At 46.1% G+C, this 25752-nt stretch overlaps 1 protein-coding gene across 3 annotated transcripts in view; it reads left to right on the top strand.

Moving 5' to 3' along the window:
* The window catches only part of ZBTB7B (zinc finger and BTB domain containing 7B), a 134320-nt gene extending 109275 nt beyond the window's left edge, over nucleotides 1-25045 (top strand). For all 3 annotated transcript variants that reach the window (XM_078670007.1, XM_078670005.1, XM_078670006.1), the window contains 2 exons: nucleotides 12101-13203; nucleotides 21819-25045. In XM_078670007.1, the coding sequence (XP_078526133.1) occupies nucleotides 12107-13203; nucleotides 21819-22269 (1548 nt within the window). In that variant the 5' untranslated portion in view covers nucleotides 12101-12106 and the 3' untranslated portion in view covers nucleotides 22270-25045. The remainder of the gene's footprint in view (nucleotides 1-12100; nucleotides 13204-21818) is intronic.
* The last annotated feature ends 707 nt before the right edge of the window (nucleotides 25046-25752 follow it).

Raw genomic sequence — 25752 nt, 5'->3', positions numbered from 1 at the left:
GGTCCTGATAAATGCATGTTGTTTCTATATCGTGGGTACATAGGTGGAAAAGACTGCTGCCTTTTTTTTACACTTCTTAGTCTGATGGTGTCTAAGCATCCGATGTGCAGAAGCTGCCAGAGATGGCGAACTTGTCTGCAAGATCAGCTGGGGCGCAGTTTGTGATGGCCTTGTAAATATTGCGGCTGATTTTAAAGATGGTGCCAGGCCGGCATGGGGAGCCAATGAAGTTCCATTAGGTTTGGGGGTGGGTAGGTGGTGTGTGTGTGTGTGGGGGGGTGATCATATTTCTTCAGGCCCTGAATGAAACTTCTAAGCTTGTAAGATGCTCTTAAGGGATACCAAGATGGAGTCTGGGAGGCCATGGAGAAGGATGCAACCACTATCTAGATTCAAGAATACGAGGGCTTGAGCAGGAGTTCTGAAGTCACTTTCTGAAAGAGACAGTTTCCCTTTCTTTAGAGGAGAGCTGGTACCGGGTTGCCTTTGTTGTTTTGGCAATGTGTTCCTTGAGGATGAGTTTGGTTTCAGGGGGAATCCGAATGACTTTGCATTAGGTGAAAGTTGGATTTCGAAACTATCAAGGTTCATGCCATTGATCCAGGTTTTTACTGCTTCTTATTTGTTGTTTGCAAATAACAAGAATTCTGTCCAGGTTGAGTTGAGCTTCAGGTAGGCGCTGGATATCTGTGTATAGAAGACGTTCAGGCAATGCTTGAGGCACTGGATATCCGAAGCAGGTGCCACTTACAAGTGGCCCATCACCTTCACAATAGAGGTAAAGCCCGTCTTACCTGCCCTGTTTGCCCTCTGTGTTCACAGAAGAGGTCAGGCCCCCTTAACTCATGTCAAAAGGCATACCTCAGTGGAGGCTACATTAAGGTGGTGTTAAAAGGCCTCGACCACCTTAATTTGACCTTTGCACCCATCCATTCCAGGAGGGGCGAGTCAACCATAACTAGCTTTGTGTGCCCACCACATTCCCAGGAGGAGTGAAGTCACCTTAATCCACCCTGTGTGCCAGTAACATTCCTAGGTGGGGCAAGTACAGCTTAATATGCTCTGTGCGTCCATCGTTCTCAGGCACAAGGCATGTCTATCTTTGTGTGCTGCGCCCATTACCAGGTAAAGTGAGGCCATCTTAGGCTGCCCTGTGTGCCCACCATATTCCTAGGTATGACACCAGCTTGACCTGCCCTATGTGCACCCTATTCTCAGGTACTAGGCCATCTTATGCTAACCTTTTTTTTTTTTCGGGGGGAGGAGTGAAGTCATATTATTCTACCTATTTGCCCACCACCTTCCCAGTGAGGCCACTGTAACCTGCCATATGTGACCCCCACATTCCCAGGTGATGCAAGGCTATCTTAGGTCCTACATCCCGACCATGTTCCCAGGAAGGGGTAAGGCCATCCCAGACTGCCCTATATGTCCCCCACGTTCCCAGGAGTGGCCTATGTCCCCCCCCTTACATTTCCAAGAGGGCGAGGCTGCCTTATACTGCCTGTTTACCCACCACATTCCTAGGGGGGGTGGCCAACTTATCCTGCCTTACAAGTCCACCGCATTCCTAGCAGCGGGAAAGGCCATATTATCCTTCCCTACATGTACACATTCATCCCTAAGAGGGGCAAAGCCATGTTATTCTGCCCTATATAGTCCCACCACATTTCCAGGAGGGTCGAGGTCATTGTATCCTACGCTATGTGCTCACCGCATTCCCAGGGGGCCTAAGCCCACGTTTACCCACTTGTGCTCTCTGCATTTTGAAGAGAGGCGTAAGGTCACCATTAACCAGATCTGCCCCCCCCCCCCACCCTTTCCTCAAGGTGTGTTTTTTAACCACATTCCCAGGGCAGGGTAGGCCACCTTACTTACCCGTCTGTGGTTAATAGGAAGCTCCTGAGTAGAGGCAGTACTGCCAGCAAGGGTGGAGCCTTCTCCTCAGATACCATGGCAGACAAGCACAAGGGGCTTTCCACTGAGGTGAAATTGTACTCGGCTCCCATGAGCAGAGACCAGAAGAGGCTGCAAGTTCTATCAGAGGACCCCCTTGGCTTTGAGCCCTGGAGACGGAGTAAAACAATAGACCTTTAAACGTTAACCAGTGGTTTTGTCATTCTCTAAACTGTGGAAGGGGCTGGTATTTCACACACATTATTTGCAGTTTACCTGCCTGCCTGAGCTCAGATAAGGTTACCACAGATACATTTCACTTCACCTGTGGCAACTTTCATACCTTTTTATGTCTCGCCTAACAGCTTTAGCTGGTATTGTGATTAACTATTGGCAGGGCAACTACAAATATGCGGCAGCGGTGACCAACTTATGATGAAAGGTTGACTAAATTGTAGGTCAAGAAAAGGTAAATAATGTGCCGTAACGAGGCACATTTTGTGCAAGTTTTATTTTTTCATTTTAACACTAGTTAACAATCTCTGGGAAAACATTCTGCCTCATTAATATCAGTTTAACAACCATATATAGCAATAAACAACAGAAAGGTGGCCAGCTAACTTTGGGAATGGCCTTCCACTGCATGCCACCACGGTGTGCAGCTTTTTTAGTAACTTTTGATCCGTTTGAGCTAGAAACAAATTGTTTTTGTTTAAATCTGCAGATTACGCAGTAGATGATGGATTATGAGGCAAATGCAGTAAAGCCATAATTATGTGGACATTTCTGCGGCTGCAAAATCGCATAGTTCCAGTGGAATAAGTTAGCGTGGCTTTCTTGTCAGACTCAATTGGATACTTCTTATTGGACGGCTTTCCTTCCTGTTCTAGTGTTTCTCCCTCTCCAGGAGCATAGCTGCATAATCACCCATTTGAATGGATGACTTGTATCCTTCCACTGCTTATCTCTGAAAACTGTTTTTCTTTTATTTCCTTTCACCCACCCCCTTTCTAGGGTTTAGGGTGTATTTTTAGTGTTTAAAGGTGGGTAAGTGTATTGGGTGGTAAGGGTATTGTAGGGTTTAAGGGTGGTAAGGATATGGTAGGGTTTAGGGGATAAGGCTGTGCATATTTCTGTGTGTGTATATGTATGTGTATGTGTATATGTATATATATATATATATATATAACAATGCTAGTAGCTTGGCACTTGCATTATCAAAGCGAGACGTTTTGGCTTTGTTAATGCATGTTTGATGTGATGTATTCCATTACAAATGACAAATCAAACCCAAATGTGGAATTCAAAGCTAGTAAACTGGTTGATCATTATCATTGTAATATTATTTTAAATGTAATACGTGTACATTAAAAAAATAAAAATAAATTGGGAATGTCTCCAAGTCATGTCAAAGAGGAGTAGCTTTCAAGGTCTCAGCTGTGGGGGAATTGCCCATAATCTAGATTTTTGCCCAAACACTGGCAGAGCATTCCCCTTCCACCAGCTCCTCACAACCCACCCATCACTGCTGAGCCTTAATGCGTAGTACGAGGGCTCCACAACTAGTTACTATACTGGGGATGCTGGAATGACCATTTTTATATGGCTGGTCCCTGCTCAAAAGGTCATAGGGCAGAGGAAGTCATACACACGTTATGCTGGTCTTGCTCTGAAAATTCACTATGTTGGGTTTGAACACAATGTATTTCTAAATTAAGGTATTTCAACTGTTTCTTTCTAATATTTGTGTTTTCAGTGTTTGTTGTAGCTGTGAAGCCTGGCTATCCTGCTAGTATAGAGCTAGTCTTGTTTCAGTCACCTCTCCAGCTTGACTTGTTTCTGAAAGGTCCATAGGGCTGGTCTTTATTCAGTCACATGCTAGGCTTGAGCCTGCCTCTGAAAGGCAGTCAAGAGTGGCTTATAATCTCTCCTATATGAATCTTTCCCCATGTCTGAAAGACCTGACAGCTATAGGGCACAGTCAACCAACCTACCACCCTTTCAGAGGCACGACCATTCCATAGTTCACATGAGCCCTTAACATGCCCCAACACACTTGGGTGTTTGGGAAAATCCCTTGCCAATTTCCTATAAGCTCAGGATACAAGAGGGCCCTTTACGTCTCCAAACCCTGTTGACACTCCTTTCTGTTTCACCACAAAGACTTCCTTCCACATTTTTACAAGAAGTCAGACCATTCCCGTGGGCGGACTACGTGCTCTACATGGCCAAGCTTGCCACATCACTGAGTCACGCGTTTAGCAGAGTATGGACGAGGACTGCCCCTCCTTTAAAAAAATAAAATAAAAGCAACTTCATATTTTTATGGAATGATACAAGGCCTTGGGTGTCAAAAGATGAGCCAATCAGGTCACCTGGGCTTTGGTGCTCCTCTGGAACCGAGACTCTTTCCACAGTGCCATGACAGGGCTCATCCCTGCCCACAGGCCCTGTTCTAGTGCTGACGTCAGAATGAAAGGGGAGCTAGGTTCCAAGAGTTCCCACAGTCCTGTGTCCCAAGCAATCATGGCTGCCAGTGAAAGCTGTTCATCCGGGGAGCGAACCACAGAACTGGACTTAAAGATGGCATTCCGGGGTCAGTTTGAAGACACCTGGGAAGGAGGTTGCACCATAGCCGTGGTCCAAAGGAAGATTTTTTCTGATAAATATCCCCCAGGTGGCTTAATTGGTTTGACCTTGGCACCCGCAGGACAAGTGGCGGCTCTTCCGCTAAGGCTGAGGAGTATTGACCCACTGTTCAAAAGGAAAAATAAAATGATAATAATATATGATCATTGCATTTTCCCTATTGCAGTCAGTGGTAAGCGGGGCTGGCCAGAGCAGGGGAGGAGTGGTTTGCCCTACCTAAGTGGGCATGAACTGTTAGGCTGGCCCTCTTGGACCGACCAAACAGTCCTGTGCTCTTTGCATGTTCCTGCCAGGCTGCATCACACAGCCTGGTGAGAAACATGCACAGGCTCTCTGTTCGAGCCTGAGCGCTGATCCAGAGCGCTCAGACCAATCACAACGCTGCATTGTGATTGGCTCAGGTGAGCCTGGGTGCCCGGGTGCTTCCTGCTGCCGGCTGTGACAGGAAGAGGACGAGGACCGAGGAGAGGCAGTGGCCGGCCGTTGAAGGCAAGTCCTTGTTTATTATATTTCTTTTCCTAAATCCGTCTCCCCAACCGCGTCCGGTAGCAGCCGCTACTGTGCAAGACTCTCATACACTGGTCCACACATTTCCTGATGCACGATGGCTCACCAAGTGAAAACACACACTGTTGGCGTTGGTGTGTCACTTTAAAAAAAAAATTTAATTTCAAGTTTTATTGAAATTTTTGCATACAGAAAACATATAAAACATAATCCAATGAAAGAAAGTACAAAACAAGCGTACCTACATGACCGGACTATTAACGATCAAAAAGCACACAGAGGGTAGATGGAAATCATATACAAAATTACATTGGTGAAGTAATCGAAGAGGACTGTTGGAAAAGTGTATGCGTCCAAAAAGGAAATCAAAGGTCAGTTAAAAGAGAAAGACAGCACTTGAAAGGAATGCAAATAATACATATCGCGATTTTGAATCTTGGCAGGATCATATCAGCCTTTCGTCGTGTCGACAAGAAATTAATTGCCATTAAACTGCGTAAAGCAGTGCCATTGATGTACCATCACAGGGTTACTTCTGTCTATACGCCTTTGTTATGGTCCTACATCTAAGTATGGGGCTACGAACCCATGTTCGATGGTCTAAAATATTTTTCTAGTATGGTCCATGGTAAGACACACAGATCTTGTTCGATACCCTGGCAGACAGGCTTTGGAACCCCCTCCCCCCTTTTTTTGTTGCAGTTTTATATAGCACAAACTGGACCCGAAGGTATGAGAGCACTTTACATGAGCACCAGTTGCATTACAGACAGACGCATTCTTTTTTTGGCAGGAGGAGATTAAGTGATTTGCCCAGAATCGAAGGATGTTTGAGCATCCCTGCTGAGACCCGAACCTGGTTCCCCAGCTTCAAGGTCGACCGCTCTAGCCGTTAAGCCACCTCCTCTCTTTTTTTGTGGATTGTCCCTCAATCTAAGGATGCTCATGAAAAGAAGGCTCTGAAGACCAGCTGATACTGCCCACTGCTCATCAATAATGGAGCTTGCTTCTCCTTTCAGCTAACCTATGTTACCGTATAATGAATCATCAGTAACCCTAGCCCACTTGGAGTGTCTGTATCAGGTCTGAAAGGCCTGGTGGAGGGAGGAGAGTTTAGTGTCTTAGACCCAGCGGAATGCACTCTAGCCCGTTAAAGAAGTGGGATATTCAGAGGTGTAAGCTGCAGTATTGTCAGAATCTAGTAATTGCATATCTATCTAACCTCCCTCTCCCTCTCGCTCTCTCTCGAAACTTATCTGGGTGCTTTCATTGCACAAAATGCAGTGTTATAAAACCCATACTTCACAGGGAACCGTGAATCATTTTTCATAATTAACAGAAATGAATCCCAGTGATACCCCGTGCAGAGCGTCATCATCGTCTAGTGTTAAATAATAATAAAGGGGCTTGTAAAGCGCATGGTGACGCCATCCCGGCGTGTCCCCGCGCTGTGGAGAAGGTCAGGACCAGGAGAGGAAGTTATAGAGAAAACAGATGGGTTTTCAGACGTTTTCTAAACATGGTCTCAGTATCCGCTTGTCTGATGCTCATGGGGAGAGAGTTCCATTCTTTGGCAGCCACTACACGAAAAGAGCGACCACCCATTCTGGCTTTCTTGATGCGGGGAATTTTGAGCAATCCGGTTCCCCCAGAGCGAAGAGTTCTGTTAGGCTCATAGGCGATAGCCAGATCGGTCATGTAGGGGGGAGCTTTGTGTGAGACGATCCTGTAGCACATGAGAAGTGCTTTAAATAGGACTCTCTTTTTTTATGGGAAGCCAATGTAGAGTGGCTAGGGCAGGTTTAGAGGCTGCTCTTTTTGGGAGTCTAAGGACTAGGCGTGCTGCCGTATTTTGGAGTACTTGGAGTCTCCTGATGTTTTTTTGCGTTGTTCCGAGGAGAAGCACATTGCCATAGTCTAGTCTATCCTCGAAGTCACTAGAGCTTGAGTCATAGTGCGCCTGGCTTCAAGAGGGAGGAGGTCTAGGGTACGGTTAAGGGTCTTCATTACCCCGAAGCATTTCCCTACCACTTTGTGCACATGGCTGTCATAAGAGAGTTTGGGATCAACCCAGATCCCTAGGTTCTTGGCTGCTTTGCAGGGAGTGGGTAACGGCCCCAGACACGATGGCCACCACTCCTTGGTCCAGCTCGTATCCCTGCCTCCAATTACCAGAACCTCCGTTTTTGAACCATTTAGCTTCAGGCAGTGTTGGGTCATCCAACCTGCAAGAGCCTGCATGCAGGTTTTAAAGTTGTTCGCAGCAATGGAGGGGGCTTGGGACAGGGAGATGAGAAGTTGGGTATCGTCGGCATATGAAACTAATTCAATGCCGAACGATTGAACCACTTCAGCCAGAGGGGCCATGTAAAGATTGAACAGGGTGGGGCTCAGGGCAGAGCCCTGAGGTACCCCCTGTTCTAAGGCTATGCTATCAGAGAGGTACATGCCTCTCTGGACCTGGAAGCAGCGGTTGGTAAGGAAAGCTTTCAACCAGCCCAGTGCTTCCTGGGTGACCCCGGCTTTGTTCAGACACTGCAGCAAGATGGAATGTGCCACAGTGTCGAACGCGGCACTAAGGTCAAGCATAATCAATGCCATGGTCTGGCCCTCATCAGCGCCTGCCCGTAAGGTTTCGGTCGCTCTCAGAAGGGCGGTCTCAGTGGAGTGTCCTGACCTAAACCCTGATTGAGAACTGTGGAAGGCATTATTTGACTCTAGATGGGCCATGAGTTGGCTGTTGGCTATTTTTTCGGCCACCTTCGCCAGATAAGGCAGCAACGAGATGGGCCGCAGGTTTTCTAGGATGTCCTGACTTATGTTCGGTTTTTTCTTTATCGGAAGTACAACGGCTTTCTTCCACTCCGCAGGGAGGGTGGCCGTAGAAAAGGAGAGTTGGAGAATGTGTCTAAAGTATGGAGCTAAGACTTTAAGGCTAGCTGCTAGTATCTTGGGAGGGGCAGGATCCCGAGGGGAGCCTGATTTAATGCTTTTATAGATACTTGTTAATGTTGTAGTAGAAGGGACTGAAAAGCAATTTAGGCATGTTTTAGCATGAATGATCTCCAAGTTCTCAATAAAGTCAGAGCCCGAGGGCAAATCATTAGAGAAATTTGCGTAGATGTTGGTAATTTTACTGGCAAAGTATTTATCATCGTCTAGTGTTAAATTAGCCACCTATCTATGAAAGCTAAATCAAAACTAGAAAATTCATATTGCAATCAGGGCATATTGCAAGTGGAACATCCTAAGAGAAGGTTCGAACGCCTCTGTGCTTCGCCATTGGCCGTTCTTTAATTAGCCGTATTAGTGAAAATCAAAGAAAGACTGAACATGTCCGATTCAATATGAGGTCAGTATTGCTAGCAGTCTCTGAGCAAATCTAATGTACATTGTTTAATTAACAGTCTCTTCATTGAAGCAGAGCATTCTAATTGTCATCAGGGTTCATTGTCACCTCTCTCTTGCTGGCTGCAGCTTCAACAGTCTCTGTTATAGCCATAGTGTGAATTAAGAAACTGAGGCCTACTGTATCTGCAACCCTCTATTGTTAACTGCATAATTAAGGATTTTTCCCATTACTGCAGAAAACAGAGTAGTGCAGTACTTCACTTACCGGTTCAATAAACCTAGCACTGTTTCAAAAAAGCATGGATTTTATGCAACTTAAACCAGAATAAAGGTGTAATATACAAAAATACATAACGCGTAACTTGTGCAATATGTGCTACTATTGCCATCTCGGGGATCTGTTGACATTTACAAACCACCCAGCTGTTGATATTATGGTCTATGATGCCACCAGAAAGTCATATTGCAATATCTGGCCACGTTATGAGGTTACTTATTACCCATCCCCCTCTCTGTCTCTCTCTCTGTATCTGTCTCTTTGTCTCTGTCGCTCTCTCTTCCTTCGCATTATCGCTGAACATGGCACCCCTGAGTTATTTGGTAAAAGGTGATTGGCGGCTCTATGGTCTGAATCACTACAAAACGCAGGTAGACTAACCTTGCGGAATACATTGTCGAAGGGCACCGAGTGTAGTTAGCCTTATGTCCAGAACATGTTTAATGAATAGGACACAGGAAAGATCATGGGTGCTAGACAGCAGAGCTGTACCGGAGGCGGTACATGCAATCTCAGATGTCCGCGTTTGTTTGAAGCCAGACCTTGGATATGTAGAACTGTAGACTGAATTTAGAGAAGGATACTTGGGCACCTCCAGTCCGCCTCTTTCTGGCAGCTAAAGATCCCCGGGCCCATCAGGTCTGTCTCCTTGTCACGCTGATCAACAGCCACAGGCTTAAGTACTATCCATTCACCCCAGCTGGTAAAGAGCCAAAGCCCAACTCAGCCTCCCCACTTCCATGCAGGTGATGTCCCGCCCGAAAATCCCTTTCTCTGCAGTGGAGGTTTCAAGGCCTTCTTTGACGATAGAATGGAGCTGCCACTCAAGGAGAGAATGCTGAAGGGTTGGGGCTAGCCATGTATTTGATTTACGGAGGACTACAGCACTGGTTTTTGAGGGGCCTTATCCAGTGGCGGCTACTGGTGAGGCAGCAGGGGAGAAGAAAGAATCACTTACCTGCCAGCTGCCACCTCTCCCCAGTCATCATCTGTTCCTGGCAGCTCACAGTCTCCCAGACTCCCCCTAAGCCAATCGCAATGCTGCGGTCATGCTGGTAATAGTATTACCAGCATGAAAGCAGCGTTGTGATTGGTTTGAGCAGCCTGGTTTTCTGCTCAAACAGTGCAACACAGCCGGGTGGAGAAATGCTAAGTACGCACGACGGCCTGGCCGTCCTGAGATGGCTGGCCAAACCATCATGCGCATTCATATTGCCCACTGCTCTGCCTCCCAGCTGAGGACAGCCCATCCCCGCCCTAAACTGGTGCAGTACTGAAAAAGAAAATGATAATAACATTGTGTTACTATCATTTTATTTTTCCCTTTTGCACTGTGCAGAGAGCAGGGGGGCGACACTCCTCTGCCTTAACGGAGGGGCTGCTGCTGGCCTTATCGAATGCCTGTGTCCATTATCGCAAGCCTTCTAGTAGCACCATTGAGCATCCATGCAACAAAGGTCAGTGTGTGGGACATCTGAGGGCGCAGTCATGTTTAAGATCACCTCATACCTCTTTGGAATGTGGAATTTAGAAGTGTGGGGAGTGCACAGGTAGCAGGATGGCTCCTTTCTGGGTGTGGGATCATAGAAAGCTTCCTCTATTTGTTATGTCGGGGGTACAATGGGATATATTTTGTTGCTCACTTCTGGTAGGGGCAGAGTCAGATGGCTTGCATGCCTCTGGTGCTCGGATGGCAGTAGGATGTCTTCTGTTGTGTCATCCTGAAGGAGAGCGAGTAGGATTCATGCAAGGGCCTTGTACAGGCTGGGGAGAGGAGGATGATAGTTCCTCCAGGTGGCAGCAGCTATGATGGATTTTAGTATTCCTTCATTAGCGGAGAGAGTCGACTGACTGCTACTGAACAGGTAGAGTGGAACAGTTTCTACTCCTTTGATCCAAGAAGAAGCATGAGCCTCTTGGATCTGAACGAACGATGTCTTCAATATATTGCAACACTACAAGCCAATTAGTTTGTAGGCGTTTTAATTGCGTTGTTTGTGATAGACATAGTTGACTGCTGATTCTTTCATTTATCCCTAATTAGTCTTTCATTCTGTCGTTGGTGTGTTTGCTTGAACCTGCCTCTTACCTTGAAGTAGACCTGCACGCTTCGCCATAGACCATATTGTGTCCTTGATTTTGTGTCTTTCCAGACTAGGAAAGTTTGTAATCCATGTCATTATTGCTCAAGACTGTCTGTCTTTAAATTGTCTTGCCCATTTTGTCAATGATGGGTTGTGTGTTTGAGTCTGCCCACTATCCGTAAGTGGACTTTAGTGGGGAGTCATGGGTAGTGTAGTGTGCTTCAGTCTTTCCTTTATTCCTAAACAGACTTGCATGGTTTGCCATGGACGGCTTGCGTGCTTGAATTGCCTACTACTTCCAAGTTGGCATGCAGTGTTTGGTGTGACTGGTGTTGGTTGTGTAAGTCTGTCCTTTAACCTCAGTAGACTGTCAGCATTTCTCATGGATAGTGTTGTGTGCCTGACTGCCCTTCATCCCTAAATAGACTCGCATGGGTTTTCATGAATGCTTTATGTGTTCGAGTTAGCCCTTTCTACCTAGGTAGACGTGTAGGATTTGTTGTGAATCTGTTGCTTGTGGTGCCTTCCACAGGGTACAGGGATGTTGAGGGGTCCCATTTATGGAGAGCCGGGTGGAAGGGAAGGGAGCCCTAAAGACACTTTCCACCAGCCTTTTCATGTCGGAAAGGCCGAAATGAAATGGCTGTTGGAAACTGCCATCATAATCCCGACGGCGGAGCTGAGCATGGCTCTGCTGTCATTAGGAGATTATGGTGGGTTCCGACGGACTCCTTGAGCCTATCGGAAGCGCCAGGGACGGTCCATCCACCCAATGCCTCTGCCCGCTGCATCGTAATGCGGCAGGAGGAGTGCAGGGGCAGATGTCGGAAGGACCACAACCGACTGTTGGTCGGTTGCCGTTCTTCTGACATCGTAATCCGCCCCAAAGAGTCTAAAAAGGAGCAGTTGGAAGTTCTTTGTAGTGGTAGAGTAGGCTTGTGGGGAGTAAAAGGACTTGAGGTCTCTTCAGAATTATCCATTCCATTCTGCCTAAGAGAGTTTTAAAAGTTTTAATTTCAAGGTCCTGGCACACTGGAGAGCTGGCTCTCCCCCCTTAATGGACATTTAAACCCAGAAACTCATAGCAAACGTTTTTGGAAATGTTATTGACTGGGAGCCTTGTGTGGTTGTCGTTCCTCTTCTAGATTGTAGACTCCAGATGTACTTTTCTATGGAGCAGGCACCCATATCTTTACCAACTGAAACTACTTGCCTCTTGTGTCCCAAGAACATGTTGTCTTTTACATTTTAGTCCTTTGTTTCACAGTTGTATTCTTGAGTTTTACTCTCCATTGTGGCAGTCACTTACAGGTATCTTTGTTTTCCTTTCCAACAGGGGACGATGGGAAGCCCAGAGGACGAGTTGATAGGTATTCCGTTCCCAGAGCACAGCAGCGACTTGCTGAGCGGGTTGAATGAGCAGCGACATCGGGGTGTCCTGTGTGACATCACCCTTAAGACCCAGGGCCTGGAGTACCGCACGCATCGAGCTGTGCTGGCTGCCTCCAGCCACTACTTTAAGAAGCTCTTCACCTCTGGGTCTCCAGGCACCACTCACAGTGTCTGTGAATTGGACTTTCTACAGCCTGATGCTCTTGGTGCCCTTCTGGAGTTTGCATATACGGCTACGTTGACAATCAGCAACTCCAACATGCGTGAAGTCCTGCGGGCTGCCAAACTGCTTGATATTCCTTGTGTGGTGGAGGCCTGTGCGGAAATCCTGCAGTGCAGCATGGACAGGCCTGGCGATGATGCGGGCATTGACGCTGATGGAATAGACTATGAGAAGGCAGAGCGGTACCTGGCTGAGTTTGCTTCTAGGCAAAATGGTGAAGTGCGAGCGGCCAGCCCACCGCCAGCACCATCCCCTCTGCCGCAGGAGCCTTTGAGGAGCATCATTCCCCGCCGCCGCAAAAAGCAACACCAGTTCCTGCAAGTCAAACCATCTCGTCCAAATAACCATATCCTGCACAGCGCGCCCTTCCTAAGCCGCCATTTCCCCATCCCAATGTTTGATGAAGATGAGGACGACGACCGTAGCCCCATGCATGAAGAGCGAAACCACTCTCCACTGAACCTGGTCAGCAACGAGAATAGCCTGAACTATGACCTGGATCGGTCCTTTGATGAGCGGCCCACACCACCCCCACTACCACAGCCACCGCTACCTCCTCTTTCCCCACCTGACGAGATGTCGGACGAGGACCCGATGGACCTAGAGGATGCTGGTTATCTGAATCCCCTACATGACCCAGCTCTAGCAGCAGAGTTGCTGGACGGCGTCAACAAGCTAGTACGGAAAAGGCGATCCCAGGTGCCTCAGGAATGTCCAGTGTGCCACAAGATTATTCATGGAGCCGGAAAAATGCCACGCCACATGCGCACACACACCGGCGAGAAGCCGTTTGCTTGCGAGGTGTGCGGAGTCCGCTTCACCAGGTAAGGTGGCTCTGCTGTTTACCTTTCTGTTTCACATTTAATATCAAGATATCAGATTTCTTGTTATGACTGGCAGGATTTCTAACACATCACACAGTAAATATCCCTGTTTAAGCCACCGGTTATAACCTAGTGCATAGATTAGTGACTCCTACAAACACTTTGATGCCTATGTTTATAGATAAATTAAAAGTTTTAGAGATTAGCAACTCTGAGCTTACGGAAATGTTCTATAACACTACAGTACCCACCAGCTTCTATGGATCTATGATTCTGATAACTAACTAGCCTGCAGAATTATTCTGTTTGGTACTCTTTTCTGAAGGCGTTTCACAAATTCTCAATATAGGAATAAGCATGACAGCACAATATGGTGTCCCTTTAAGCTGGCCTTTAATGAGGCAGCACTCCCAAGACCTAGTAGGTAAATCTTTTCTTTATTCAATTCTGTAATAAAATCATACACGTAAAATATAATAAAAAGTTCATCATAATTGCATGTAAAATAGAAGAAATTACTATAAAAACCTCATAATAAACAGTACAATTCATCAGAAGTTGGTTATCTCCAAGATCAAATCTAGCATACAGAGCCATAGACCCCCTATTAGGAAACTTTGATACAAAAAAACAAACTTTGAGTTTCTAAAAGTTGCAGGTATAAAAAGGCGGGTCTAGCCTAAAGAAAATCCAGAGAGCAAAAAAGCGGTTTCAAATATTTATGCCAGAGATTTATATAAAGGACAAATTAAAACAATATGCATTTGGATAATAGATCACATCTGCAAGTGGGTGGGTCAGATTCCTTAAACTAAAAACCCTCAAATCAGCTGATGAAACCGGCTCAACCTGAAATAAGTCAACAGACGACTCTGGCGGGCAGGCATGTCAAGGAGAAGATATGGCTCTATCTCAGGAACTGTTTTGACCATCACATATCTTCGAAATGAAGGCTTGACCAGAGCTGAGGCTTCTCTCTTAACAGCTACTCAATTGGAAAAAGTCTCTTACCCATGCAACATTACGTTTGGTGATTCCCTCTAGACTGGCAAATAAGTCAGGCCTCCCTAGAATTTTAAGATTCTCTTTGACTTAGACCGACCAGGGAATATTGGCCATGTTAACCAATTGTGTACAATCATATATGACTGATCTGTTAGAATTCTTCTTTAAGCTGTACTGCACACCACAACAAGAGAGGTCGCAACTGGATATATTCAATAATGTATCTCATCCCTAACTCCTCATGCAATCTCCCGGTGGAGACACACTGGAGCCCCCTGAAAAATGTATTCTCTGCCACCCCAATTGTGTCTAAATTCAGGCATCCCCAGATCTCACTACCACAAGTGGAGAGGGGAATGCACTTGGCTTTATAGATCTCAAGCATGGTTCTCATAGGCTTTCGACCCAGGCGCAAAGAAAAGTCATTAACTTCGGCGCATGCCCTCTTAAGGTTACCAATACTCTCCTTCGGTAGGGGATGCCAACTGAGCTTGTGATCTAATAACATTCCTTGATAAGTAGCATTCTTTCTGGACCAACCGGGGTATTAGCAAGAAAGAATATTTTTAAGTGCCCATGTCAAATGGGCAAAGGCTCTCCCATATCAGTGCCCTGCTGTACCACCCAGGTGTTGCTATTTGATATGAACTCTGGTATCAAAGTGCCCTTATAAACCATTAAGGCCCTGATACATAGGAGAACCATGCAATCAAAATGCCTTTTCTAAACCTTGTGAAGGTTTTGCGTGACAGCTTCCATTATTGGAGTGCTAGATACACCATGCAAGGGTTCTAAAATAACTGACCTTAAAGGATCAGTACTGCAAGACATGAGAATCAGTATCCTCAGTAACCAGTTCATGGGTTATAACTTATCAGAACCTTTATCATCACAGTTTCTTCCCATTAGCTATGCAAGTGTTCCCACATGAAGACCATTCCCACACTGCCCCCTAAACTGTGCAAGGATTGATATTACACAGAACCTCCACCATTCTGGTACCCCGTAAATCTTGCACAGAATTGTCAGTGTCCCATAAACCATGCACGGATTGGTGCAGGGCTGAACATCCTGCTTTGCAGTGCAAGTGATCAACAAACTGTTCCAATAGCAGCATGTTGTCTTGTACAGCGGTATTATTGGAGCTACATGACACCACCGGAAATTGACACTGAGGGCACCATGGGAGCCAGTGAGGCCAGTTCTACATTTCCCTGCCACTTAAGGCTCCTGTTGTGGAGCCTCGAAATTTTCTTGATGATTAATTTATTTTTAAGGAGTTTTTTTTATTTTTCTTAAACTTTGTCATCCTGTAGGTCATGATGGTTCATTTCAAATGCCAGTGTTGGATCCCCTCAAATATTGTATGGGGTGTTTGAGCCTGTTGCATAATTCGTGGTCCAGTAACCTGTGTGCGCTTATGCACTCTTAGGCCATTAGGGAGCGGAAAGCAAACCACACCTTTGCACTTGAGGAGAAGTGACGGACCTTGCAATGCAGGAGCCATTTTCCCAAGTGACAGGAGAGTAGATTCAAACAAAAGCATCACTCTTCCTCCTCTCACTAACAAGAGACGGACGCGCAAGAGGTCCAAGGAGATCTTTAGGGGCATGGATCTGTCTTCTGAAGCCTCTTTGAAGCACAGGAGGTCCAAGGAGATATTTAGGGGCACGGATCTATCTTCTGAAGCATCTCTGAAGCACAAGAGGTCCCATGAGATATTTAGGGACATTGATCTGTCTTCTGAAGAATTCTTGAAGCACAAGAGGTCAAGGAGATATTTAGGGACATGGACCTGTCTTCTGAAGCATCCATGAAGCACAGAAGGTCCAAAGGGATATTTAGAGGAATGGATCTGTCTTCTGAAGTATCCTTGATTCAATCTGTCCCACCAGAGGTAAATATTCCTCCTGCTGGAGCCTCTCGGGAACAGAGCGATGACATGCTGAAAGCCATCCCGGCTTCTGGCTCACTCCCACAGACCATGTAGGATCTTTCTGCGCTGGCCTCGCCCCACAGGCATTCAGAATGCGTTATTTCAAGTGGACTTATGTATTCTCTGGTATTAATAGTGAAAACTGTGCTTCAGCACTCGGGTCGGCACTTGTTCCTGGCGCCACCAAAGTTGGTCCAAAAGCCAATGAGTGATCTTATCCCTTTCCAGAAAAGATCATCTTGTTATCTAAAGGAGATTGGGTTCCATCGAATCCTAAAATGTCAAAGCAAGAATCCTTAGGCTAGATGCATGACCTCTTTGAGTTTGACTCCGATGTGCAGCATTTAAAAAAATGTGATCATTTTGAGAGATGATGATGCAGTGATTTACTTCCTCCTTCTCTGCAGAGTGGAACTAGCTTTTTGGCCAATTTCCAGCATGCGAGTTGTTTGGACACCTCTCTTCTGGTGGAATTCCCCAGGTACAAGGGTTCAATCACTGCAGAACAGGCTCGTTTTCAGCTGTTATTCAACATACAATGGAAACTTTAGAAATCCCCATGCACACAGAGCAACCACAGCCCCCCTTTCTAAGGAGACCATGGCATAGGAAAAAAAGACTACTAGATCTATCTTAAATAAGGCCGCACACTCTTATCAAAGAAGCTTGGAACAAACCTCAGTCCACCCCTGCATTGTTATGATCCATATCCATGAAACTTAGACGGCCACTTTAGAGCCACCAAATTCTTATTAGCCAGTGATTCCCAAGCACCTTGGAAGGTGGCCACCCCTGCAATCCCTAGACTCCCTGGGCCCAAGCAGGAATCTTCCAAAGCCTTGATTCAGGATGGCATGGAGACAGCCGGACAGTCCATGCAAGCCGTGTTAGACTTAGTGGACGCGGTGCCAGCTCCCTGGCCACGGAAATTGTCACATCACGATATGTGGATGAGGCTCTTCTAAGAGCTACTTAAAAGAGCAAAGCAGCAGCCAGGGCCTGAGGCTTCCTTCCAGAGAAAGTTCCTCAACAGCGGCAGAAATCATGGGGCTCAAAGCAGCAGCCAAGGCCTGATGCTTCCTGGCGAAGAAAGTTCCTCAACAGTGGCAGAAATCATGGGGTTCAAAGCAGGCTTGCTACACACTCTGCCTTCCCTCACTTCCCACTCTCTTCCTTCCGCCTGCACCTACTTTAACTACTGTTTCTGCTGTAGTTAAGTTGGTACCTCGATAACTAGCGAAGGTGGCAATGTGGCTTAACCACTAGAGCTTTGGAACTGGGTAACCAGGTTCATCATGTCGCTGGCGTCGGTTTAAACATCCTGGGATTCTGGGGAAATTCACTTCCCGTGCCTAAAAATAGAGAAAATAGAATTTGACTTGGTGCAGTGTGACCTCTGCGCCATTTAAAACTGCAACACATAAATAAAATTGCATCCAAAAATGTGTTTTTGCAGGCTTTTATTTATGGCACATCTTTTATGACAATAGTGAATACTTTGGTAGAGGCTTTATGTACATTTTAGGTCTAATCCAATGTTGCCATCTAGTGGTTATGTTGTATTACTGCATTTTACATTTAACTGCATTAATTCCTTCTGTGAAGTACGTTGAATGGAGAGGGGGGGGGGGGGCAGTTATTCAAAAGTGGACAGGTTTTTTTTCTACAGGCCTCCGGCGAGTGGTGCTGGTGCTTCCACCATGGCCTTCAGTTTTGCATTCAGTCATTTCTATATAACATGCTTTGACGAACAAGTTACTTTGGGTCTCTACCATATTAGGTGTTACTATCTAGCCACAAATTCTTTACCTTAGAAGTATCCGACTGGATCCGCACATGTTTCCTGAGCAATACCCCTGCGCACCAATAGCAGAACGACTCCACCTACCGTTGCACCGGGATACTGCTCATGAAAAATTTCCGGATCCAGTCTGACCCCTGGTGATATTTCTAAGTTAAGGAATCCGTGGCTAGAAGTCCGTATCAGATTTACTTTTTTAACCAGGCCCTGGAACTCAAGTCCTGAGGTTGTAGTCAACACCGCGGACGTTTGTTACACACACAGCCAAGGAGAGCCAAGTGCAAGGAGATTGGCACCTCTAGTCAGTCCTCGTGTTTTACACTTTGTACACGTTGAGAATATGTCTCAGGCTTGAAGGATGAAAGTTCCCTCGTGTGCAGACTAGTTCCCTTGACGGGACCGTGCCTCTGTGCCTCAGCGGAGGATGGTAAGGGTCAATTTTTACTGCTGCAGCACTTCGGGTGGCCAGGCAGCTCCTGAGGGCAGGCTTTCCAAGGGCTGACCGCTCCCCGCAACAGGTTCCACTGCCCTTAACAGAAGGGTCAAGAATAGGTCATCTCTAGTAATCCCGATAGCCACATCTCGTGTCCCTCAGGCTTCGTTCTAGATCTGATTCCTCCAGCCCACCAAATTTAGTTCAGGGAGGTGCCCAGCGTCCACAACCAACCAGCCTGCCCCCCAGGAGATTAGCAACGATAGGAAGCTTTTAAAGGATTGTCCTGATAATCAGGAAATTAAAAAAAAAAAACTCTTTCCACAAGCAAGCCCATGGATTCAAACTGAAGAAGTTGTGGCAACCTCCTAATCTCCCCTCCAGAATAAAGGTAATATTGTAGCCGTGTTTGACCCTGGCCAAGGCAGCCATGCAGTATTTTGCTGTGATGCTTCACCTGTCTGACCTGTCTTCTTTCACACTTTGAGGCTACGCTTTGTTCATTACTTGTCGCAGGTTTTCTTGCACAGGTTTTGAAACCTCTATTGTAAAGTCTGTTCTATGCAGCTCGGTGTATAGGGTTTGGTTTACATGCTATAGACTAATCCCCTTCATGTGATTACCCCAATTCGGGTGGCTACCACTTACGTTACAAGGGTGGGTGAAAACAGGCTTTTTCTGCAGTTCCTCTAGTATAATGTTTTCCTCTGTAGTAACCTGGCAGCCCTAGCTAAACCTGGCTTTTATTACTTCTCTTGCAGGCCTCTTTTCCTTGTTAGGTCACACTTCTTCCATTGCGAAAGTCTGACCTCGCTCACGAGGTGCCAGATGAGCTTTGAGCGAACTTTGGTAGCCCTTTGTTGCTATCGGAGTGAAATGCACCAGTGGTGCTGTTCTTGTACATTTTATTTCCATATGGGCTCTGCTTTGCATTGTCTTGTGGTATGGTTAGGCTGTCTTCTCCAGGGTCTTTGCTGGAGATCTGAAAGGCTACCATATGTGGATGTTTACTAAGCATTGCTGCTTTGTGGACTTTCCTGCCATGGCGGTGTTCAATACAGAAGGCATTTCTAAGTCACTGTATCACTTCCAGGTTACTTCTACGTCACTGCCAGGTCATTTCCTCCTAGGGGTAATTTCCTCCTAGGTTCACATCCATCCCTTTGCTTTGACACTGCATCGGAGGCGAGTACTTGCATGCTTCTTAGGATGAGCACTATGTTGCATTTAAATGTAGAATTGCAAACATTTCACAGCCTCCCACGTCTGGGTTTTGGTTTCCCTCAAGAGTCATGAATTGGGTATAAAATGAGGTAAGAAATGTTGCGGATAATGGTAGACATCATCTTGTACGGTGATGTGAGGAGCGTACTGTACGTGCCACTACTCATGACAAGGGGTGGCATGAAATACCAACTGTGGATATCTGTTTAAAATGACTGGAAAGTGAATTATTGTTTCCAGCTGGGGAGCAGTGTTTAGTGTACCCTTATGAGCGACCCTACACTAAAACAAACGTGTTGATGCACAACTATCTCTTAACAGATTACTCAAACACGACCTGTCTAACAATCCCCTACAGGGGAAAGGCATATCCACGAGCTCAGAGGACAAGGAAAGGCATTCGCAGTTTGGCTGCGTAATAGCTCCAGGTTCGACCCTCGTAGCGAGCGTTCATAAAACAGCTTCGCCTTGGATTGTGGTGTTGGGCAGTATCTATGAAATGTATCGAAATGTATCCTGAAGATAGAGAACCCTTTTGTGTACCGCTTGATGGAACAGACTCAGGGATTGGAACAGAATTCTCTTTTTTTTTTAAGCGGAAGCCTGGTGGGCCCAAGCCTATACGTTGAAACATGAGACTGTCTTTAAAGGTAAAAAAAAGAATTGAAGAGCCATATTATAAGTTCGTTGGAGCCATCAAATACAGGCAATAGTCATAGTAAGGTATATTAAGGCCGGTACCACTTATATGTACCTAAAAAGGAAAGATGTGTTTCAACAGTTTGTGATGGAACAAACAAATGGACACCACCTTATTCATTTGTTGAGATAGTGATAGGTTATCATCCAGGTGGACACCGAGATTCCATGCTACTATTCTCTGTGTAGGTAGGAGGCCGAGCTCACTTGGCCATCAAATCTCAGACCAACTAGTCGAATTCTGACCAAAAACAAGTACCTCCATCTTGTTCTTAAGCTTCAGTACGTTATTCATCATTCAGATGGCAGTAGCTGACTATCTTTAAACGATACGCTGTTCTGCCGGCCTATACCAACTAGTACTGTAAAGTAACAATGCCCTGACTGTTGCACAAGTGTTTTTGTCCCCCATCTACAATATTAGAAAACAGCCCATTCTGGACTTTCTATGAGGTGCCACTGCGGCACCCTTGACTGTTCCCTTCCTCCATTCCTGCTATGACTAGTAACTCAATATCGCGCTAGTGATCGTCTGTTTCTATCAAAGACGTAATGCCATACCACGTCACTCTGCATGTTATCGCTTAGGCACTATCGTTCACGTCCGTCAGCATGTGCCATACTCTTACAGCCATAATTACAGCCAACCATAGTGTCTGGCTGTTGATTATCACTGCTCCTCCAGTTTTTGTTGCCCAATCCAAGATCTCAGCAAATAGTGGCCAGTGAAGGGGGACCGATAGACACCACCACACTGCAAATAATAACTGGATGTCACTGCCTGAACGCCAAATAATTCTCTATACTTTTTAGCCAGTAGCTCTTCCCGACAGTCTTCAATCAATCAATCAATCAATCAGTCAGTCATGGCTTTGTAGAACGCAACTACTCACCCGTAAGGGTCTCAAGGCGCTGTGGGGGGAGGGGTGGGGTCTGCTGTTCAGTCGAAGAGCCAGGTCTTGAGGTCCTTCCTGAATTGAGGCAGAGATGGTGATTGCAGGAGATGCTGAGGAAGGGAGTTCCAGGTTCTTGCAGTGAGGTAGGAGAAGGCTCTTCTTCCAGCGGTGGTCCTGCGGATCTGTGGGATGGTGCTTTTCCGCACCCTCTTACCAGGATGTTTTGAGTACGACACTGGACGATTATCCAGGCTTTGAGGCTCCAGCGCACTGGCAATGTTAGCGAAGTTTCCCTCCATAACTACATAGCGCTTAGACGCTTTGAGATAACTAGGACTGCCACTTAATCAATAAATGTAAGTAAACCAAAAACCTTTTTAATTGAAGTCTACATCTTCAGTTAGGTTGTCTTATTCCCAGGTAAGTTGTCTGATTTCATAGGGTTGCCAAACTGAGTTTGAAAGTGGGAGCAGGCTAGGGTTGAGTATATCTTGATAGTTTGCTTCAGTATTGAAAAGTTTTTCCTAATGAGGGTGTCTACTTCCCCTACTTTGTCTTCTACCAGTCAGGTTTCTCATTTAGTGCTATTGTTTTGACCATTTTCTCTCCCTCTTGTTCCAGGAACGACAAGCTGAAGATCCACATGCGCAAACACACAGGCGAGCGGCCCTACTGCTGCGGGCACTGCAGTGCCCGCTTCCTGCACAGCTATGACTTGAAGAACCACATGCATCTGCACACAGGTGACCGGCCATTCGAATGCTCGCTGTGTCATAAGGCTTTCGCCAAAGAAGACCACCTGCAGCGCCACTTGAAGGGGCAGAACTGTCTGGAAGTGCGCACTCGCCGGCGGCGTAAGGAGGAGCCGTCTGAAGGGAGACGCCAGCTAACTGAGGGCTTGGACTTGTCCAACGGTCGCATGGAGGACTTCAGGATGTCCATGATCCGCTACTGGGGGCTCCCACGGCCTGGTTCTTCAGAGGGAAGCCCAGAAGGCCCAGTTGCAGCTGAACCTCCGGAGTCCATTCTGGCAAGGGCAGAGAAAGCTGGAATGGTGGGCACTGCTCCCTAACCTGCACACCCCTGGGTTTCCACTCCAACTGGCACCACCTCCAGATAGCGTCTTCGAGTATCAGGCATAAGATGTGGGCCTGTGTTTGTTCCAAAGCCATATGAGTTTGAACTGCACTATTCATTTAGAACTGGCCCAGGGAGCCAGCGCAACTTTCCCCAAAGGAGATGGTGAGCTTGGTTGGTGGAGGGGGCCCATACCTGGCAAGGACATGCCAGGCACACATATCACTTGTTTTTGCTTCTGGACTGATTTTGTTCAAGATGTTGGTGCTCAGCCGGTCTGCATTACCGACCAAAGGCTATCATGTCTGACTTTGACAGCGGCACGCACGGGCTCCAGATCCTTGTGAACTGTTCCAGGCAAGAGGATAGTAAAACTCTATTCACCTTCTCGCCTTAATGTTCTGTCTAGATAGTAGCCTTATGGGGAAATAGGGGGCCAGTGCCTTCTAGGTTTTAGCGTCAGAAAGGGAGAGGGGGGGTAGTGTAGGTGGTAAGAGGGGCTAAAATTTGTGCTCCTGGTAAATAGGATTTACTCTATGGACAAATCACTCCTAATCGGGTATGGCACATGGGTGAGAGGATACAGAAAAGCGTGCAGGGGGTGGGTGTTTGAGGCCAACGTGCTGTGAAGCCTCTCAATTTAGCGTGGGTACAGCAGAATTCCCGTGCAGTTCTCAAAGAATGGCCAGGATAACTGGATCTTGTAAATTATCTGTTGAAAGCGTCTTATCAAAATCTAAAACATATTTTTATTGAATATTAAAAATGAATAATATATTCCCTACATGTATAAAGATGACTACATACGTATATTTATATATATATGCAGAAGTTTATATATATATAGTATGTAAATGTTGGCAACACGAAGAGAAGCAATAATGCATTTTTAGACTTGCCTTCGGTGATGCGGGTGTATACGAGGCGCTAGCGCTTGGCATGGACTCCTTCTCATGCCAATGTGAGGGCCCACACTGTCTTTCCTGCTCTAGTTGGGCTCCAGGTCGAAGGGGAGTCTTCGTCTACAACATCCCTCTTGGAATAAAAAGCTGTGATCATCTGGGAGTTCTAGAATGTGCTTACTCAGTCAGAGAAGGGGGTTCCCCGCTCAGGAATGGGAAGGAATAGGCATATCTTGCTTAGGGTAGGTGTAGCCTAAGAGCGTATGGTGAATTCATCGGGCGCTGATTTATGCACACGCGTCTACATGAAGAAAGGCAGTTAATGCAGAGAACATGAACTCCACAAAAACTGGGTAACAATGCTCTAGATAGATGGGGCAGAAGCCTTGCCTTCCCCACATGCAATCATTGTAGCGCCTCGCCTTCTCTATGGCAGTGTGTGCTTTCCCTTCTTTGTTTTCCTCTCTGATCTCCTGAGTCCACATGTAATTTATTTGGCTTCCCCGTTTACCTCAGCTGACCTCGTAACAGCACTCCCTACTGTATTGAATGTATTATATCGCATGACAGAAATATTGCATCCACTACGTCGACCTAACCGCTACATTGCCCAGTAATCAAAGTGTGTGTAGATGGAGAGGAAAGAATAGTAATTGTATACTTTTCTTAGCAGAGTAGTAGATGTGATATTTTTATGGGTTGACCTTATCGACTCTGATATGGAATGTTTAACACAGTCATGAAATGCCCAGCACTAGGTAGCTCTGGAAGCGCTATGGCTGACCCGGGTCCTTTAAGCAGCAGTGTCTCTCTCTTTTAGGATTGCTGTGGCTGGACATGGCATCCTCTTTAACTAAAAGCACACTCAACTAAAAGGACATAGCCATTGCACTGCCTTAGCGGCCTTTTTATAGGGTGGTTCACCTGACAAGTGTCTGACCACCTTGACAGTATCGGTGTTGCAGAAGCAAGGCGGACATGTGACTTAGTCTGTCCCAGACAACCAGCCAGTCAAAGAAAGGTGAGACGTACAAGTGGCAGGCTCTAACCTAGCCATGCGGACCTCTCACATGGTGGCACCTGAGTTAGTTCCACTCTTCCAAGCATCTCACCAACACTGACCTCTCTTGAGCCCCATATTGGCCAGTTGACTGTTGGGCAGGTGAACACATCGCTCCGCTTCATCATGGACACAGTGTTTCTGGTCTTGGGCTTTCATGGGTGACCGTAATGCAATCTGAGCGTTGTTTTTTTGTTGTTGCTTCGGTTGATCTGAGTAGAGAGATGCATCTGATAGCAGTGATTTGTAGGTGAAAAACCTAGGACTGCCCATTGTCTCTGCGATGATAGATAGTAAGCTGGTTACCCAATTTGGGATTAAATAATTCCACTTTCTTTCCTACACTTGCACATGCCTTCCAGAAGCGCTTATTAGGAGTACCTATCATTCCATGAGTGAGGCAGGGGAGGGGATCTCAAGTTATCATTTTTCTTGATTAGTTCATTGGTGCTGGTAAGTGTCTTCGAGGTTTCTTAGGGAGAAATTTGGGAGGTTCCTGTAGTCTCTATCCCCCACGCTGTTCACAAGCCTCCCTTCTTTCCAGACAAGGTGCCTCCCATGCAGTGAAACCCCCTGCTTTATCACAAGTGTACTTTTATTGTTCTTCTTCTGCACTGCAATGTTGTGTCACGGAGGGGACCCCTTTCAACCGGAGGCTCAAACAGGACACATTGTTTATTATGAGATGAATCTGTGCCACTGCTGGGCTACTTGTCAACTCCAATGAAACTATTCTGTGTAAAATTATTGGGTGAAGACTTCACCTTCAAATTTCCCTTGCGATGCAGTAATAAACACATTAATTTATACTGTACAGTCGTCCTCTATTGATTATCTCCTTTGGAGAGTTACCTGTGGTGACTGTTAATATATTTAGGCACTATTTTGACTTGTGTGGTGAATATATCAGTCTATCTCACTTTGTTTTTTTTTTTTAGAACTTTGAATGTCACCTGTGCTTAAGTATTTACTTAGACTATACATCACATTTAACACTCCGTTCAAATGAAGAGACGTGTTTCTGAACCGTTGCAAGTCCATTTCAAAGTGGATGTAGTCTCAACCCAAAAAATTACTTTAATCAAACTTTACATCACATTTCATTACCATCCTCGCCCAACTAAGTAGACGCAGTGCAATTAATTTAATGTCCCACTCAGCGTGGAGACACGAAAAAGCTTAGTCACTAGGAAGCCTGGACTAATTACAGATGCATTATAAGCAAGTGTCTTTTAGCTTACCTAGAAAGTGAGCAGAGAAAAGTGTCATGTATCCCTTTGCACACACCTGACAACCTATCCACGCTGATAGAGGAAGAATGTATCATTTGCACACACCTAACAACATACCCAAGCAGATCGAGGAAGTATGTATATGTTCGAGGCATGTGGGCTGCTTAATTCATATCTATTGCATAGATCACCGCCTAGTGTTGTGTCCGAATGATTGCACATTGTTGTCCTGGAAGAGTCTTCGAAGTATCACGAGATAGGTGGCTCCTCCCCTGGACTACAGT

The sequence above is a fragment of the Lissotriton helveticus genome, chromosome 12 (genome assembly GCF_964261635.1).
Source record: "Lissotriton helveticus chromosome 12, aLisHel1.1, whole genome shotgun sequence".
Classification (NCBI taxonomy): Eukaryota; Metazoa; Chordata; class Amphibia; order Caudata; family Salamandridae; genus Lissotriton; species Lissotriton helveticus.
Note: the sequence above shows the minus strand (reverse complement) of the source record. Positions and strands in the feature narration are given on the sequence as shown.